The sequence below is a fragment of the Zingiber officinale genome, chromosome 9B (genome assembly GCF_018446385.1).
Source record: "Zingiber officinale cultivar Zhangliang chromosome 9B, Zo_v1.1, whole genome shotgun sequence".
Lineage (NCBI taxonomy): Eukaryota > Viridiplantae > Streptophyta > Magnoliopsida > Zingiberales > Zingiberaceae > Zingiber > Zingiber officinale.
In genome coordinates this window covers 51,554,122-51,574,644 of record NC_056003.1, presented here as the reverse complement: position 1 = coordinate 51,574,644, position 20,523 = coordinate 51,554,122, and the positions used below count along the sequence as shown (strand labels likewise).

Sequence of the window (20,523 nt, the reverse complement as noted above, 5' to 3'; positions counted from 1 at the left end):
ACACAACCACCTCCTTTAAGCGCGGGATGACTCATCCTCTATTGTTTTGGCTCCTCTGATGCCTCCACGCCCATGAAACACTCACGGCCAGCTCATAGAGATTATGCACATCCTGAAAATGAACACAAATTAAGTAATGCTACTCGACTGAATCTACTTAAGGAAATAAAATGGATGACGAGACATTAAATCAAAATGAAAAGAAAACCCTTGGGTTTCCTCCCAAGAAGCGTTTGTTTTAGGTCTTTAGCTCGATCCCGTTTCAGTCAGTGTGGGTTGAACCCGTTGGAGGATGGCTCTCCTTCTAGGGTTGATGCTCCAGCCTACGCCTTCAGTTTCGCTCGTGCAGGACAGATGTATTTCTTACTGCTTGCTGGAGGGGAACTCTCATAGAGACTGTACTCCCCTTCTTTGTATGTGCTGATTTTGTGAGAATTTCCCTGAGAAGAGGGATTGCATATGGAAGAATTGGACAAATCAAATTCAATCTTTCCCTTGCCGATCTCCAAGGATAACTTATGGCTTTTTACATCGATGATGGCTCCAGCCGTGGCAAGGAATGGTCTTCCAAGGATGATCGGTATCTTGGGATCTTCCTCCATGTCCAAGATAATGAAATCTGTAGGAACTATGCATCCACTTACTTCAACTAGCACATCCTCCATTATTCCCATCGGGTACCTGCATGAATGGTCAGCTAGTTGCAGTGCCATCGTGGTCAATTTAATGTTCTGGAAACCCAACTTCTTGCATAAAGAGTACAGGAGCAGGCTGACACTGGCTCCCAAGTCACAGAAAGCTCTTGGTATAAGTTCAGAACCAATTTTGCACGGTATGGAGAAACTTCCTGGGTCCTGAAGCTTGGGTGGAGGATTCGCCATAAGGAGGGCGTTGAAATTCTCTGTCAGTGCTACAGTCTTGAAGTCGCCCTTCTGTCTTCTATTGGATAAGATTCCCTTTAAAAATTTTGCGAACTTCGACATCTGGTGCAGTGCATATAACAATGGTACTTCAACATAAATTTCTTTGATTTTTTTCAGAAACTGGTGGAACTCTTCATCCCTTTGGGATGCTATAAGCTTCTGAGGAAAAGGAATCGTGCGATTTTGTGGGGTAGTCTGAAGAGCTTCTTCAATTTTTTAGTAACCACTTCTCCATCCTTGTTTTGCGTTTGATTGGGCATTAGGGGAGTGGGTTCCTTTTCTGAGTCAAGCTCCATCTGAGTCATGATTTGGGGGTTTCCCACAATACGTCCACTCCGCAGCTCAATGCGATTGTAATGTTTCACCGGATTTAAATCTGGTTTCCTTGAGAATGTACCCTGTGCTCTCGAGACGAACTGAGCTATCTGGGCTATCTGACTGTCTTGCATATTCTGGTGTTTTTCTGAGTTCTCCAACCTCTGAGTCAGTTGTTTGATCTCACTCCTCATCTCCTTTTGCTCCCGACGAGCTTCCTCAAGCATCTTTTCAATCCTAGACAGCTATGTAGGTTGTTGTTGATGATGAGTCTGCTATCCAGGTTGGTAGGTATAATGTGCTAGCCCCTGGTCTTGATTATTTTGGTATGAAAAGTTGGGGTGGTTCGTCCATCCAAGGTTGTATGTGTTGGAGTACGGATTGTTTTACCTCTGATTGTAGTCTGTTATTGCATCGTATTGCTCAAGCTGGTTTATCTATGCCTGCATTAGCCCAAGGGGGCAAGTGTCTTGAGCATGGTCCGTACTTCCACAGATGTCGCAAGCACAAACTATTGCATTAGCTGTGTTGCTACCCATGGCTTCAAATTTCTTAGTCAGGGCGTCTAGCTTCGCAGACATGAGTGTGAATGCATCCACCTCGAATTTCCCTGACGCCTTCATCTGATTTCCTGAGAAAGCACCGCTAGATCTTTCAGATGCCCATTGATGGTGGTTTAGTGCCACATTCTCTATTATCTCTTCAGCTTCATCAAGGCTTTTGTTCATCAGTGCTCCTCCTGCCGCAGAATCCAATGATACCTTCGTGTGATAATTTATTTCATTGTAGAAGGTGTGTAGAACCACCCACTTCTCAAGGCCATGATGAGGGCACTATCTCAGCATGCTCTTGAATCGGTCCCAGGCTTTAAATAGGGATTCTGAGTCTATCTGCTTGAAGCTGGCAATCAGGTTCCTCATGTGGGCAGTCTTGCTTGGAGGGTAGAACTTGTCTAAGAATTTCTGCTCACATTGCTCCCAAGACGATATGCTATTTGCTGGTAGAGAATTCAGCCACTGCTTGGCCCTGTCTTTCACAGAAAATCCGAAAAGAAGCGGTCTCACCGATTCTGGAGGATAGAAGGACATTGTCATATATTGTGAAGAGTCACAATTAGTAGTCACAAGGTGATGTTCGATCTCAACATTCTTGTAACTTGGGTAGTAATGATGTGTTGCTAGATACCGCTCATTACTTATGCTTCTAAATGGGTTTAGGAGCATTGCCAACGTTACAAGAACCTATAGGGTCACACACAAAGGGCAATTAGATGGAGATTAGGTTCATTTGATGAACCAAGAGGATTAGGTTCATGTGATGAACCAAATTGGATTAAGAGTAATCCAAAGTAAACTAATTGAGTTGGACTTAATTTGGTTCATGTGTTAAATGAGTATAATTTGGACTTAGACTCATTGAGCTAATTTAATTCAATGAATAGAGATTCATTAAATTAAAATTGACTTGAACCAATGGTTAGATTTGATCAATCATGGGAGAGAAGTGGTCAAGTTTGACTTGACTTGAGAGGAAGATGAAAGGTCAAGTTTGACTTGACCATTGCCACCTCATTTGTGAGTTGGCATTGAGTGGGCTAATTATGATGTGCCACATCATCAAGGCTAGCACATGTGTGTGCCACCTCATGAGGGAGATCAAGAGTTGTGACTCTTGATATCCCATGGAGGTTTAAAAGCCTTCCTTGAAGTGGCTGGCCACATTAACACTCTTGTGTGAGTTTCATTTTGGTTTTGTAACTTCCTTTTTCTTCCTCCTCTCATCTTCTTCTCCCACTCCTCCACCTTGGCTGAACCTTCAAAGGTGCTAGCACACCTTTTGTTTGGTTTTTCTCCACCTAATCGTTCGTGTGGATACGTATAGATGAGTGTCCACTTGAACACTCTCGAGATCCGGCAAACTTGGACGAGCGGGATAAGTGAAGGGCTTCGCATCAAGGGTAATCTCTCTACCATATAGATCTAGAGTAGATCTAGGTTTAGAAACTCATACACGTAAAGTTTTTGAAATTATTTTCTTCGCACGGATCCGGTGGCATGGGATTTCGAGGTTTCCGCAATGCAAAAAGAGGTTTTTGCGGCTCGAAAATCCCAACAATTCTTAAGCGCCAGAATAGGGTAATGCCCTAAGAAGTCCTGTCATGATTTACCCCTGTCACTAGGGCACCTTGGCAAATCTTGAGGACACGACTCTAACTGGCAAATTAAGAATAGTGGGTAAAGCTAAGCCTGGTCTCTCGCTCCGTTGGGGAGAATTTACCTTTCCTCTCAAGGAACTATCCTAGATGTCCGTGAACGGGTTACCCCTGTCACTAGGGCCCCTCGGGTATACGATCTAAAGGCAATCCTCTACGAGGATAACAAGTTCTTCACAATCAAAAGCAATTGAAACAAAGCATGAAAGTTCATCCAACAAGTATAAACACAATACGAGTTTTACATCAATCCGTACCACGACTACTCCATAATCCCAGAACAAGGGATCTACTCCATGAATGCTAGAGAAATATCCGAAAACATAGTATGGACAAACATATAATTCTCAGCAAGTAAGAGGGAATATGCTTATCGGATGTCAAAGAGTGGCCTTCGGATCCAACTCTCTGCTTCTGGAGTCGATGTGGTGGTGGAAGTTCGCTAAATGGCGGTCCAAAATGGTGTAAAATTGCTCCAAGATCCTTTTCTCCCTGACGGCTCGCCTCCCACTTTGGCGAAAAGGGTAATGCCCTTTTATAGCCTAGGGTTTGGCCGCGACGGCACGACCATGTAAAGGTGTCACGGTCGTACTCTTCTCCGGTTCTGGTGTGGCTGCACGGTCGTGCAGGGTTGCACGGCCGTGTAGCCCCTGGGCTCTGTCTCCTGGGGCACGGTCGTGCAGGGGTGCACGACCATGCAAGTCTTCTTCTTTGCCTAGGGTGGCATGGTCGTGCAGGGTTGCACGGTCGTGTGTTGATTGGCTACTGTTTTGGTCGCACGGCCGTGCAGGGTTGCATGGTCGTGTACTCTTCCTCTCTTGTTTGGCCACACGGTCGTGCAACCCTGCACGGTCGTGTTGTCTGGTTGGTTCCGGTGCATCAATACTCTCCGTTCAAGCTCCGAAAATCTTCCCTATCAACATAAAACCAAACAAAAAGTAGATATCCGAACAAAACAATAGATATGATGAATGCAAGATAAAAGATGCGATCATGTGAAGAATATATGTGCATAAGTCAAGTGAATGTGTGCTAAAACATGCGTAAAAGATCATAATATTTGCGCACATCATAAAGTTTCATTAAAACACACTCACACACCCTGGTTGTGTTGTCTGACATACCATGAGACATTGGCAGAGCTGAACAAGCTCAAGTCGTGCCCATTGGGCACGACCATGTGATTGTGACCGAGCATGATCTAGGCAAGGTCGTGTCATTTGACATAGTCATACCTTGGTGGCTGAGGTGAACAAGGTCAAGCCATATCAAATGGCACATCCCATGCGGAATAAAGAAATAAATGGGTTGACACAGTCATGCCGTGTAGGCACGACCATGCCCTAGCCACCAAACCAAACACGGTTCGACTCGTGCCCTTAAGGCACGGGCATGGGGAGGCACACATGCACCCCCCCACCCACCCACCCACCCACCCACCGAACCCCCTTTCTCCTATTCTTTTTCTTTATCAACTCTTCCTACAACTATCCTTTTCTTCTCCATCTCCAAACAAAAATTCTTTCACTTCTTCTCAAGATCTCTTCCACTCTAGATCTTCCTAAACTTTTTTTCCAAAATTCCCAAATCTCCTTCCCTACACCTTTCTTCCATATAGTTTTTCCCTTCCTCTAATCTATTGCATGCATCTAGATCTAGGTCTAGATTTGAATAGTAATTTTCTCTCATTCTCACTTCTTCTCTCCTATTCTTCCTCTTAGATCTTTCTTTTCCTAGATAATAAGCACTCTCTCTATATTTTCTCTATCATGTCTAACATCTTGAAGAGGATTAGGTGAGGAAGCAGTAGCTCAAGTTGGGTAGGGGGATGATTTAAGAAGAGACAAAGGGAAAGGAAAGGCAACTTCCAAGAGCAAAGGAAAACGAGTAGCATGCGACAAAGGTAATGAAAATGAGTACAGTGTTATTTTTAGAAATGATAAACAAAAGTCTAGATTTGAAATTCTTGTTACTCGTAAACTTGTTTGCACTTGTTATATGGATATATACAACATGGAGGCCTTGGGGATTAAAGTGGCATAGATTGGCTAATTAGCGCTATGGATTGGAATGACATGATGTATTCACACAATCATACCTATCTCCACCTTGTCCTAGAGCTCTTAAGTTACATTGAGACTAACTTTTTATCTGATGAGGATTATGATGGTAAGATTAGCCCGGATTGACGAACTAAGATTTCCAATGGACACTATATAACTTTAATGCTTGTTTTGGCCTGCCCAACGGGAGACCTCATAAGTTTGCTTATAAATTCAATAGTAATTCCTTTTGGAGCTCACTGACTGGCTTAAATGAACCCTATGACCTTTCACGATCTAAAGCTTCTAACATGCAAAACCTTGTCTTCTGATACTTCTATCGGGTGATGAGTAAAAGCATTTTTGATAGAGGAGAAAGTGATAGGGTCTTGCGGAAGGTGGAGCTTATTTGTTTTGGGTTATGCTTAATAAAGTCGACTTCGACTCAAGGTTTTATTTCTTACAAACACTTGCGAGGTCCGGTAAAGCTTCTTCGACACAAATAGTTTTTGGTGATTTGATAACAAACATTGCTTTACATTTAGGTTGTGAACTATATGGTTTAGATGTCGCTCATGGCAATATGAAAATCTATATTGAAACATGTCTTTCCATGAAGATGATCATTCGGGATGAGAATAGTGTTGGGATTTAATCAAAGTCCCATATTGGAAAGATTTAGGAAAGATCATGGGGTTAAAAGAATGTAGGATATCTCCATTGGCATGAGGCATTTTGGGTAGAGCCCAAGAGCAAAACCATGAGGGCCTAGGCCCAAAGTGGACAATATCATACCATTATAGAGATATATAGACATCTTTTGGGCACAACAAATGAGATTGTTGATGGGTGACTCATATTTAGATGAGGTCAATGCGATGGATGTTATGGAAGAAAAATCTATTAAGATTTTTCATAATAAAATTCTGTTACAATGCTATATAACAGAATTCTATTACAATTTTTCATAATAGAATTCTATTATAATTTTTCATAACAAAATTTTGTTATGATTTTACCATGTCTGAGGTTTATGCATTATTTTAGGGATTATTGTAAACCTATTGCACAACAACAATCATAAGAATCATGAATGTAATTCTCAAGTGTAAAGAGAATTCTAATAAAGCTTCGACCATTTTTGTGGAGTAGGCACACCGCCAAACCACAGTAACTCTTCTACTTTCTCTTCTTCTTCTTCTTATTTCTCGTGTTTACTCTCCTTTTGTGCATCTTTGTCTTGTTGCTCTGTGTGATCTCTTTTCTCTCTTCCTCTTCTTCTGCACATTAGAGGTTGAGAGGTGTTGCCCCTTCTTTGCGCAACAATTGGTATCAGAGCTACAGGTTATAGCGGATTTCTTCAACATGTCAGGGACGACTTCTACGAAGTTTGATATGGTGAAGTTTGACAAAATCAGAAACTTCGGATTATGGAAAAGAAGAGTCAAGGACTTGTTGGTGCAACAAGGCATGGTGAAGGCGCTAGGAGAAAGGAAATCGGAAAGCATGAATAGATCAGATTGGGAAGAACTTCAGGCGAAGGCAGTAGCAACAATCAAGTTTTGTCTTATAGATGATGTGATCTATCATGTCATGGACTAGAAGTCACTGGTGGTAGTTTGGCAAAAGCTAGAAAGCCGATACATGTCAAAGTCATTAACAAACAAGCTGTATCTCAAGCAGAAATTATTCGAGCTGAAGATAACAGATGGAACCGATCTAAGCCAGCATATCAACATATTCAACCAGATTATGAGCGATCTGAAGCGGGTTGATATGAAGATCGAAGATGAGGATAAGGCAATGATGTTGTTGAATTCCCTACCTTTATCTCCTATATATGAGAATTTGGTTACTACTTTATGTGGGGTAAGGAAACTCTCAAATTGGAGGAGATCACAGGTGTGTTGCTGGGTTTTTCACTAAAGGAAGAAAACAAGTGATGAAGTTTTTCAGGAAGAAGGACTTGTGGTAAATAGCAACTAAGAGTGTGGTAGGAGAAAATCTCGACATGGATTGGGTAATAACAATAAGGCTCATTCTAAATCGAGAAGGAAGAAGGTAATCATGTGCTACAAATATGGAGGCAAATGTCATATTAAGAGAGATTGTCTAGAGATAAAGAAACATGTTGCAGAGAACAAAAGTAGTTCGGCAAAGTCTGTAAACATGGTTGAAGAAGAAAATTCAAAGAGCGGTGATGGAGATATGCTATCAGTTATGTCGAGTTCGGAGCAGCTGACAGATACATGGATTTTAGACTCTACATGTTCATATCATATGACTCCAAATAAGAATTGGTTTGACACCTATAGGGTAGTGGATTCTGGTTCAGTGTTGATGGGAAACGATGCATCATACAAAGTTATCAGCATAAGGAATGTCAAAATCAAGATGTTTGATGGTATGATCAGAACTTTATGTGATGTCAGATATATACCAGAGCTAAGGAAGAACTTGATCTCACTAAGCACATTGGATGGTATTGGTTGTAATTACAAATCAGTGAGCGGGGTGAAGGTCAGCAAGAGAGCTTTGACAGTAATGAAAGGACAAAAAGTAGCAGGAAACATCTACAAGTTGAAAGGAACTACAGTTGTAGGTGGAGTCACCTTGATGGAGTCTGAATCAGATAGTACAGTTTTGTGGCATATGCAGTTAGGGCATATGGGTGAACGTGGGATGCTAGAACTTCACAAGAGATATTTGTTAAAGGGTGTCAAGACATGCAAGCTTAAATTCTATAAATTCTATATTCTTGGGCAACTGGGCAAAGTGCGATTCAAGACGGCAACAAACAAGACGGAGGGGATTCTAGACTACGTACATACGGATCTCTGGGGACCAGCTGGTGTAACATCACATGGAGGGCACTTGTATTTTGTAAGTTTTATTGATGATTTCTCATGAAATGTCTGAGTATATTTTATGTGTCACAAATCAAAAACTTTTGCAATGTTTAAATTGTGGAAAACTAAAGTGGAGAACCAAACCAGAAGAAAGATCAAATACCTTAGGTCAGACAATGGGACTGAGTACACAGATTTAAAGTTTCAGGAATTTTGTGAGCAACATGGGATAATGAGGCATTTCTCTGTTTGTAAGACACCTGAGCAGAACGGGATAATGAAAAGGTTGAATAGGTTAATAATTAAAAAGGCAAGATGTCTCAGGCAGAATGCAGGGCTTGCAAAGAATTTCTAAGTAAAAGTGGTTAACATTGCATGTTATCTCATTAATAGATCACCAAGGGTAGCACTAGAATGCAAAGTATCAGAGGAAGTATGGGCAGAGAATCAAGTAAATTACTCTCATCTTTGATTTTTTGGATGTCCAGCCTATATGTGCATATCTAGTGAGGAAAGATCAAAGCTGGATGCGAAGTCAAAGCAGTGCATTTTTCTGGGATATCAGAAAGGTGTTAAAGGCTTCAAGCTTTGGGATCCTAAGGCAAACAAGGTGGTGATCAGCAGAGATGTGGTATTTGATGAGAAAACTATACTACAGCGTACTCAGGAAGAAGGAAAGGAAACACCACAAAGCAACATGGAGAAAGATGTTATGCAGGTGGAGCTAGAGACTCATGACTTTGATGATTCTAGTTCAGAGCACACGGAGTATCGCACTATAGCTGATGGTAAAATGAGATGAATCGTAAAACCACCCACTAGATACAGATTCGAAGACTTGGTGTCTTATGCACTTATCACTAGTAGCAGAGACCGTATATCCTTTCAGGAGGCGATACACAGCTCTGAGAAGGATAGGTGAATAGGTGTTATAGTAGAGGAGATGGAGTCGTTGCATAAGAACCAAACGTGAGATCTAGTGGAACTTCCTGAAGGAGAGAAAGCTATAGGGTGCAAGTGGATATTCAAAAATAAAGAAGCAATGTCAGAGGGAGAAGAAGTAAAGCTCAAGGCTCGGTTGGTAGGAAAGGGGTATTCACAAAGAAAGAGAATTGACTATGAAGAAATTTTCTCTCTAGTGATAAGACATACATCAATTAGAGCAGTGTTGGCTTTAGTGGCATATCACAATTCGCAGTTGGAGCAAATGGATGTGAAGATGGCATTTCTTCATGGAAATTTGGAGGAGTAGATTTTTATATCACAACTTGAGGGATTTAGTCAACCCGGACAAGAGCGGTTGGTTTACAAGTTGAAGAAATTGCTCTATGGATTGAAACAATCTCCTAGGCAATGATACAAATGTTTTAATTCATGCATGATTCAAAACGGATATAGAAGATGTGAGTATGACTGTTGCATATATGTGAAGAGACTTGAAGATTAATTACTGATTTTCTTACTACTATACGTAGATGACATGCTTATTGTTACGAAGAAAATGAAAAAGGTTGATAAATTCAAGTGGCTACTGAGTAAGGAATTTGACATGAAAGATTTGAGAGAGGCCAAAAAGATTCTTGGGATGGAGATTCACAGGTATAGAGCTGTAGGGAGATTATGGTTATCTCAATGTAGTTATGTGGAGAAGGTACTTGATAGGTTTAACATGGAGAATGTAAAGTTGGTGAGCACACCCCTGGCGCATCACTTCAAGTTATCCAGTACATAGTGTCCAAAGATGGATGATGAGATCCAAGAGATGTCAAAGGTTCCTTATGCTAGTGCAGTTGGTTGTCTGATATATGTTATGGTTTATATGAGACCAGATTTGGGGCAAGCAGTTAGTATGCTAAGCAAGTTTCTCTCAAATTTTGGTCGACCATATTGAGATGTAGTAAGTCAATTTTCAGATACTTGAGAAATACAACTGATTATGGCATCATGTTCAGTAGACAACCAGAAGATCCTTTAGTTGTTGGGTACGTAGATACGGACTATGCAGAAGATTTAGATAACAGGAGGTCTACTACAGGATACGTGTTCACTGTGGAAGGAAGACCTATTTGTTAGAAATCTATTATTCAATCTATTATTGCATTGTCTACTACGGAGTCGGAGTACATGGCAACAATTGAAGCAGCGAAAGAAGCTTTATGGCTTACAGGGTTGGTCAGAGAACTAGTGTTCAGAAAGGTGAAGTCAAGTTGTTATGCAATAGTCAGAGTGTATCATGCGAGAACCACTAACATTGATGTGAGGTGTCATAAGATCAGAGAGTTGATTGCTTCCGGGGAAATTCAACTTAAGAAGGTTCACATTGTAGACAACGCTACAGACATGCTGACAAAGCTAGTAACCACAGAGAAGTTCAAGCATTGCTTGAACTTAATGCATATCTCTAAATGCTAGAGGAAGGAAGTCCAGACCCAGAAATCCAGATGGAGCTTTATTCAGATACTCATGTTCTTTGAAGGTGTGAATATTCGCCAAGGTAAAGATTGTTGGCAGGTGGCTCATATTTAGATGAGATTAATGTGATGGATGTTATTGAAGAAAAATCTGTTAAGATTTTCGTAATAAAATTTTATTACGATTTTATATATTAGAATTCTGTTACGATTTTCTATAACAGAATTCTGTTGTGATTTTTCATAACAAAATTTTACTATGTTTTACCGGGTCTAGGGTTTATACATTATTTATAGGGATCATTGTAAACCTATTATACAACAACAATCATAAGAATCATATAATATGATTCTCATGTGTATAGAGAATTCTAATAAAGCTTCAACTATTTTTGTGGAGTAGGCACGCTGCCGAACCACGGTAACTCTTCTTCTTTCTCTTCTTCTTCTTCTTCTTTCTCGTGTTTGCTCTCCCTTTGTGCATCTTTATCTTATTGCTCTGCGTAATCTCTTTTCTCTCTTCCTCTTCTTCCGCACGTTAGAGGTTGAGAGGTGTTGCCCCTTCTTTGCACAATAAATAGCTTTGCCTTCCCAAAGAGGGATGGATTTCTTCTCCCTCTTCCCAATCCCGATCGCACCATAGTTCACTACTTAGCCAATTAGGTTCTTATAGATACAGTTCCTGAGGTTGCTCCCTCTCCCGTAGAACATCCTGAGCCCTGGCCATCTAGACACCCGTAGACATCCTTCCATCTAGAGTCGGGTCGGTATTCTTTAACCTATGACACGGGTCCCTCTAGGTTTGATTTCTTGGATTTTCATTACTCCTTGAACTCACTTCATGAGAAGCATGGTGCCCAACAATGATTGTTAGAGGGTCATTTCAAACTGAGTGTGACCAGTTTCAAGAGGTGCAGGATCATTTTCAGTAGGTGAAGGATTTTCAAGATCAAGTGGTTGTACTCATTGGGGATTATAATGACGACCAAAGAAGAATGGAGTAATTCAAGCGTTCCATGGAGATTACTAGGCAACATGTGTCCACACTTTATCAGTATCATGAGCATATTGGTATCATGCCTAGGTTGCTTTGATTTCCTCTATGACCACGTTCCCCTTGTCACGTAGGCGGTCCAACTCCACTCCCTCATAACCTCTACCCTCCTCCAGCAGACTACCCTCCACCATCATATTATTTTCCACCTCCTCCATATTGATTTCATCAGAACGATAAAAATGTTCAAGTCTAGGGGGAGTGTATGAATTTTCCTTATTTTAGTTGTAGTTTGCTTATTTTAGTTCAATTTTTCATCTACTGCACTTTTGTTTTTTGTTTTGTTGCATTCTTATTTGCAACTTTTGTGATAAAAGAGTTACATCATTATCTACTTACTTGTTAACTTGTCCAAAAGCAAAAATCATAGTATGTTTACATTTTGATACATATGTTGTAAGATTTGTTCTAATATTTTTAATGGATTTCTTATTTCTATCTCTAGTAGCATGAAATGAACAATGAATTATTGTAAATGTCTTTTGGGTATTAGTTTGATGTTGAGTTTATCACTTCACTTAGCTTATGTCTTAAATGGTTGATAGCCTTGAAAATAGTCATGATTCATCGAGTGTGTGTAGTACTTAGTTTCCCATGATAATTTCTTAAACTACAACTTAAGAAATCGAGTTGTATATATATATATATATATATATATATATATATATATATATATATATATATATATATATATATATATATATATATATATATATATATATATATATATATATATATATATATATATATATATATATATATGTGATATGTTTCACAAAGCCGTGGACCTCTGCGGACATGCTTCTTGATATTAAGTCGATTTGGGAACCGCCTTTGAAACCTTAGAAAGAAGGATGAACCAAGCATGTGGCAAGTAAGTGTTTATCGCTAGGAGCACAAGAAACTCAACTTGATGATAACTTGACTAGAATTATGGATTGAGATTTGAAGAGTATAAGTCATTTATTGAACTACGTATGAGAACTTAAGGCTAAACTCATAGTGTTCTACGATCATGCTCATAAAATAAAACTAGTTGATAGAGAATGATTCATTCATTAGGAATTACAATGAATTACCTAAACACTTGTATCTTGATTGCAGGTTTTTACTTGAGGATAAGCAAAGATTTAAGTCTGGGGGTGTGATGTGCGTAGTTTACATACCCATTTATGCATGCTTTATCACTCATCTACGGTTTTATCTTGAGTATGTTTTACATTTTTTCACTCCTTCTATTATTATTTCAGTATATTTACTCTTTTGGTTCAGAGATCTTCTCTCGTGTATTTTGTGATGATAGGAACACTTTTGGAGTGGAGACGGAGCGTAAGCGCCCTAAGGAGGAGTATATGGAGAAAATACCAGAGCAGGGTCGTACCTTTTGGCACGATGGTGCCACTTCACCCGATCGTAATTAGAACACACTCGTGCCCCCAGGAATGACTGTGTGGAATTTCCCTTAGCCAACAACTTCAGGTCGTGTAGATTTGCACGACCATGTGGTTCTTCTATAGCTCAATTGGAGAGGGACCGTGTCATGTGGCACGATAGTGTCTCACCTCTAGGGACCAACTTTACTCAGTTCATGTGGATTTCAAAAAGTCGTGCACTAGTTCCAGCAATTAATAGGCTTTGGTCATGCCTAAGAGGCACGGCTCGTGGCTTGGGTTGTGCTAGCCGATAAGAAGGGGTCTCTTCCCTAAATTGGAGGAGGAAGTTTTCCCCTTTGGGGAAGACAATTCAAAGCTCTAAACCTAGCATTCGGGAGGCTTCAACTCGATGACCCGAGGCTAGATTCTAGTTCTCCATCTCTCCATTAGCAAGGATTGATATAAAGATCACTCATCAGCACTCGTTAAGTTTCCTTTTACTTACTTTCTTGATTTGGATGTGTAGATTAGTGTGCTTTATCTTTGTGATCAATTTTCCTCTTGTTATGGAGTAGATCTTCTATTCTAGGGAGTAGATGTTGTTGGTACAGAAAGCACCAGACAATCAAAGCTATGTTTTGATAATGGCAAAAGAGTTTAAAGTTAAGTTGTCTTATTATCTAATAAGTGTGATTAAGCTTGTAGGAAAGTCTTAAGTTGTCTTAAACAAAAGTCCTAGTAGACTCTAGGCAGGTGGAAAGTCCTAGCTACAGTTAGGCAACGAAGTCCTGGTCCAGGAGACTGGGCGAAATCTTGGTGGGTTGAGTACCTTGAGCGAAATCTTAGAGTCGAGGACTCTAGGTGAAAATCCTGGTGGTCGCAAATCAAGTGGAAGTCTGGACGGGTCATGGAGCGAGCGTTCAGCATGAAGTCCTGAAGTCTCAAACGCTGAGCAAAAGTCCAAACGGTCTAGAAGACCGGTTTGGTAAAAGGTAATTTCTCCTTAGAGGAGTAGGTGAGGGTATGTTCTCCAAAGAGGGAATACTAAGTGTCAATTCGACCTAAGATTTTCAGGAAATCTGAAAGTCAGAATCAGACAGTCCGGAGACTGTCAAAAGTTAAATTTCATATTATCTGCTATTATTCTAACTTTGCTTTGCAGGATGACTAACATTTTTGTAGGGTGAGAGTTTGCCTTGTTCAGTCCACCTAACATCCAGATCGGTCGACCGAACCCTTGAGCAAAAGGATCAAATTTTCAACGAGTTGATCGGGTTCGACCAAGGGATCGGTCGATCAAACCTTAGGTTCAGTTAACCGAACTGTGGATAGGTGCTGACTTGATCGGACCAGGTTGATTGGACCAAATAAGCCAACAAGGAAATCAGGATCGATCGACCAAATGGCAGGATCCATCAACCAAACAAAGGCTCTATTCGAAGCATCAGAATCTGGACAGGAAGTTAGACAGGTTTAAAAGGTTCGGTAGACCGAACACCTGGATCAGTCTACCGATCAGCGTTGAGTCAGACAGTGATCCCGAGATCAGTGGATCTGGATCAAGTTTGACTCGGCTATAAAAGGGGTCTCGACCTGTACTTTGAGATAACTAAATCTGAATGACTTCTGCTCTCTTATGCACTGCTCAAACGCTGCTCCGACAATCGACGAACAATTATTATTCTTTATTGTCAGTAAACCTTGTTAATTTCAATACTTATACTTGTCATCTCTATAAAAGATTTCTCAAACTTATAGTGATTTCTCAATGAAAGTGATCGACGATCGGGGGCCTTGGAGTAGGAGTTGTCACAAGCTCGGAACCAAGTAACCAAAAGTGTTAGTGCTTGTTTTATCTATTTACTTATTTCCACTACATTTAATTCTATTTGTTTTTCGAAAAGTGAAAAAGTCATGAGTGTTATTCACCCCTCTCTAGCACGCATCAATCCTACAATTGGTATCAGAGTGAGATCGCTTTGAATCAATGAAACCACCATTCAAGTAAATCTTTTGTGGCATTAGTTTTTAAATTTCTCGAAGTCGATCAGAATTAGTATAGTTGCCTCTTTCCGATCAAGTTTTATCGCAATCGAGTTTTTTTCTTTCGTGAAACTGGTGCAACACCACTCAAGTTCGTTTATTTACTTAATACTTTATTTCGCACTACTAAGACAAGACCTAGTCTTGAGACAAGTTTCTTTTTTTTTTTTTTTGCAAGAGCTCTTTTTCAATGGCCCACCAAGAAGGTTATAGCACTACATGTCCACCACTATTCTCCGGCCATGACTTCGGCTACTGGAAGGGTCGAATGAAGTACCACCTCAAGACACAAATCAAGATGTGGATGATCATCCAGACTGACCTAGCACTTCCACTCAACGGCGTTAGAAAATCAGTACCATACGAGAACTGAGGCACAAGTCTAATGAAGAACATTAAGGCCAACGCCAAAGCAACATGTACTCTACAATGCGGCCTAACCAAAGAAGAATTAAACTGAGTCGGCCCATTTTCAAGTGCAAAGGAGATGTGGGAAAAGTTGATTGAGTTGCATGAAGGAACTTCCGACACTAAGGTAAGCAAACAGGGCTTAATTCTAAATAAATTGTATCATATAAAAATGCAGGAGGGTGAGACAGCAAGCCAACTACATGCACACATCCAAGACCTTTTCAACGGTCTCTGCGCAATTGGTCAAAAGGTGGAAAATAGTGACGTCATTAGGTATGCGTTAAATGTCTTTCCTAAGAACACCTTATGGCATCAATGGTAGATACTTGCAAGGTGTATAAGGACCTTTCCTTAATTAAATTAGATGAATTATTTTCTATATTCGAACTTTATGAACAGACTAATGCACTATCGGTTGAGAAAGGTACTGCCTTGGTCGCAGGTACAAGTAAAACACGAGAACCAAAAATCAAGCGCTGAACCGAACTCGAGTCCGAAAACGAATCAAACTCAGAAGAACATGACAAAATTACAGCCGAACTCGTGAATCTAGTTCGGAAATTGTACAAGAAGAAGAAGGATTCACCAAAAAAGGAGATCAAGAAGGTGATCCAGTCAAAGACAATATAATCGAGTCCAAAGGCCAAGTCTGAAGTTACTTGCTATAGCTGCAACAAGAGAGGACATATCAAGGCCAGCTATCCAAACCTGAAAAAAATGAAGAAGCAATGGAAGAAGAAGGCACTGCAGGCAACGTGGGATGAATCTGTTGGGACTTTCGAGCCGCAAAAATCGCTTTTTGCGTCGCGGAAACCTCTAAGTCTTACCACGGATCTGTGCGAAGATATATAAAATAAATCATGTACATATTTCTAACCTAGATCTACCTTAGATCTATATGAATAAGAAGCATTACCCTTGTTGCGAAGCCCTTCGCTTATCCCGCTCGTCCAAAAGGTTGCCGAATCTCGAGAGTGTCAAGCGTACACTCCTCTATACGTGTCCACACAGACAAGAAAATGGAGAAAACACCTTAGAGTGTGCTAGCACCCCAAAGGAGTCACAGCAATGGAGGAGAGGGAGATCAAGAAAGAAGAGAGGAGGAAGAAGAAAGAGTGAATGCAACCCCTAATTTAGTCGGCCACACATTGAGTGTTATATACCTCCATGTAATACCAAGAGTCATGACTCTTGGTCTTTCTCATGAGGTGGCACACAATGAGGTGGCTCTTGATGATGTGGAACACCATCATTGGCCGGTCCATGCCAAGTCACTCATGAGTTGGCATTTGGTCAAGTCAAACTTGACCCTTCATCTTCCCTCTCAAGTCAAGTCAAACTTGACCTCTTTATCTCCCATGGTTGATTAAATCTAACCATTAATTCAAGTCAATTTGATTTAATGAATCTCTATTTATTAAATTAAATTGATTCAATGAGTCATAATCTAAATTAGACTCATTCAATACATGAATTAAATTGAGTCCAACTCAATTAGTCGAATTTGGATTACTCTTAATCTAATTTGGTTCATCACATGAACTTAATCCTCTTGGTCCATCATATGAACCTAATCTCCATCTAACTGCCCTTTGTGCGTGACCCTATAGGTTCTTGTAACGTTGGCAATGTAACGCCCGCCCTCCCACTGCTCAAGGAGGGATGAGGTTACTTGCTTACATACGTGCATACATATAAAAGAAATCATGGCAGCGGAAACAGTTATAAAAATTTTTCTACACTAACTACAGTAAACATCATGCTTCTCATATTGAATATGTAGACATACTGATGTTCATGCATTTAACTTAATTAGTATCAACTACTTAAAACATGATTCATGATACCATAAGCATACTAACATGAAATAAGGAGAACATAAGTGCATACTATCCATACTAGTGCAAGTACCATCAAAGCATAATGACAACACATGGTTCATACGCAACTTAAAAACATATAAACATAAAGCAGTTTTGTTTTCTTCCACCATGCCACTGCCACACACACACTTGCCCTTCCTGCTGCTCCTCTTAATTTAGCCATCCCTTTCCTTTTTCTGCAGTACAAGGAAACATAAAAAGACTATAAGCCCATGGGCTTAGTAAGTTCCTTTCCTACTCACAAAAACCATGATTCATACATGAACATAAAGTGATAACATGTACATTTGGTAAGTCATAACATAACATGTGAGAGCATAACATAAAGTCATATCATATCATGTGAGAGCATGATCATAAAATCATATCATATCATGTGAAGACATAAACATAAAATCATATTATATCATGTGAACATCATAAACATAAAATCATATCATATCATGTGAACATCATAAACATAAAATCATATCATATCATGTGAACATCATAAACATAAAATCATATCATATCATGTGAACATCATGGACATATCTCAAGAGCATCTTTAAAGTAGCATAAAGGAAAACATACAACATGAACTTGTAGATGCAAGATGTTCTTTTGAAAACATGTGACATGAGATGAGTATATGCAGGATGTCCTTTTGAAAACATATATCATATACATACTTAAACATAATCTCAACATGAGGGTCCGGCTTGTACCACATACATACATGAGTGCGCGCATCCTAAATAGATCCAAGGTAGCAAATCTTGAACCTACTAGGAACTAGGCCCGTTTCATAGACCATCGACCTAGGGGCAACTTAGGAGCTCATCCCTTTTACTAGGCCCATTTCATAGACCATCGACCTAGGGGCACTTATGGAGCCCACCCTTGGTACAAGCCATACAAAGTAAAATAGCATGTCATATCATGTCATATCATAACATATCATGTTCTTGTCATATCATAACATTTCATGTTCTTGTCATATCATGAAGAGTGTTCTTGATCTCATCTCAAGGGAAGCATCTCTTAGGCTTTTCATCTTACATAAGCCTTTCATAAACATATCATAATAGCATGAGGTGCACATAACATAAAGCATATCATAAGGAATCATAACATGATGTCATAAGTGCACATACATAAGGCATATCATAAGGAATCATAACATGATGTCATAAGTGCACATACATAAAACATATAACATACAACATGGTGACCTAAATTTCATAGCACATCATAAGAAGTCATTATCATGCATGGTTGGGGTTTTGATCTTCCTTCAAACCCTAATTCATTGTTGGCAAAAACCTAAAGGTGAGGTTCCAACTTTTTAATACAACATATAGCATGAAACTTAACAACATATAAGAAATCATATATCACAAGGAAGCATAAATAAGCATGGTTAGGTTTCAAAACTTTGCTCTAAGTCTCAATTTCAATCTTGGCCGAAACCTAAATGTGAGGTATTTAAACTTTTAAATACAACATGAAACATGAAACTTAAACCAACCATATGATAATGATTATACATCATAAGGAAGTATATACAAGCATGATTAGATCTCAAAACCTTGCCCTAGACCTTATTTCCCAACTTGGCCGAAACATCAAGGTAGGGTTTCTAAACTTTTAACACCACATGGAGCATAAAACTCTTAACTAACAACATATAAGTGATCATGTATCATGAAGGAGCATAAACAAGCATGTTTTCATTTCAAATTTTTGCCCTAGACCTTGTATCTTAACTTGGCCGAAATTTTAAGGTAGGGTTTCTAGGTTTTTCAAGTAACATAAGCCATGGATATTTAACCTAACATAGCATAAGAAAGCATACATCATGAGGAAGCATCAAACAAGTATAGTTAGGTCTCAAAATCTTGCCCTAGACCTTGTGTTCATCTTTGGCCGAAACCTAAGGAAAGGTTCTAGGTTTTGTTTATACATCATGTAGCATGAGAACTTATCTAGCAACATATAATAGATCATGTATCATGAAGGAGCATAAATAAGCATGTTAGGCTTCAAAATTTTACTATAATCCTTGTACTCCATCTTGGCCGAAACTTAAAGTAAGGATCTAGGTTTCATTTATACAACATGTAGCATAAAACTTACTAACAACATGTAATATATCATATGTCATGAAGGAGCATAAACAATCATGTTTAGGTTTCAAAGTTTTACTCTAAGCCTTGTATTATATCTTGGTCGAAACCTAAAGTAAGAATCTAGGTCTCATTTATACAACATGTAGCATAAAAACTTAACTAACAACATGTAATATATCATATGTCATGAAGGAGCATAAACAATCATGTTTAGGTTTCAAAGTTTTACTCTAAGCCTTGTATTCTATCTTGGCCGAAACCTAAAGTGAAGATCTAGGTTTCATTTATACAACATGTAGCATAAAAATTTAACTAACAACATGTAATATATCATATGTCATGAAGGAGCATAAACAATCATGTTTAGGTTTCAAAGTTTTCCTCTAAGCCTTGTATTCTATCTTGGCCGAAACCTAAGGTAAGGATCTAGGTTTCATTTATACAACATGTAGCATAATTTGTAACTTGACAACCATAAGTGACCACAACTTCTTGTCTTAGCCGAAACTTGCAAGGAGATCCCTAAGTCCCCTTTTTTTTCTTTTTTTTTTACAAAACGTAAAGCGTACGATAACTATTGTACTGCAGGTGAGAGGATACTTACTTCTCTTGCTAAATTCCCTAGGAGAAGAAATCCTTGGTTGTGAAGTTTTTCCTAGAGGGCAAATCTTCTTGCTTGGTTCGGCAATTGTGAGGAAGAGGAGGATGGTTTCGGTGGAGAGAAGGAGGAAGGAGAAAGAGAGAGCAAAAATGAAGATTCTTATTCATTTTCCCCTTTTATTCCAATTGAGAGAAAGAAGAAAACATGAATTTTTCCTTCCCTCTTCTTTTACTCATCCTTAATGAAGGGAGAAAGTAAAAACTCTCTTTTCATTGTGAGAAGAGGAAGGAAACTT

At 39.4% G+C, this 20,523-nt stretch overlaps 1 protein-coding gene and 1 pseudogene across 1 annotated transcript; one reads left to right on the top strand and one right to left on the bottom strand.

Moving 5' to 3' along the window:
- Nucleotides 1–323: 323 nt before the first annotated feature.
- LOC122023006 lies at nt 324–1,465 on the bottom strand. Its single transcript, XM_042581108.1, has 3 exons — nt 1,148–1,465; nt 531–983; nt 324–440 (listed from the first exon to the last, which is right to left on the bottom strand). Exons 1-3 carry the CDS (start codon nt 1,463–1,465, stop codon nt 324–326), a joined length of 888 nt encoding a protein of 295 aa, XP_042437042.1.
- Nucleotides 1,466–2,054: 589 nt separating this feature from the next.
- LOC122025926 lies at nt 2,055–2,126 on the top strand (annotated as a pseudogene).
- The last annotated feature ends 18,397 nt before the right edge of the window (nt 2,127–20,523 follow it).

What these genes read in the sequence shown, in the direction of transcription:
- LOC122023006 (XM_042581108.1), bottom strand. Translation starts at nt 1,465, where the DNA reads ATGCTTGAGGAAGCTCGTCGGGAGCAAAAGGAGATGAGGAGTGAGATC. An exon ending in AAAACAAGGATGGAGAAGTG is followed by an intron (nt 984 to 1,147) that starts GTTACTAAAAAA and finishes GCACTGCACCAG; the next exon opens with ATGTCGAAGTTCGCAAAATT. An exon ending in CGGCTGGAGCCATCATCGAT is followed by an intron (nt 441 to 530) that starts GTAAAAAGCCAT and finishes CCCTCTTCTCAG; the next exon opens with GGAAATTCTCACAAAATCAG.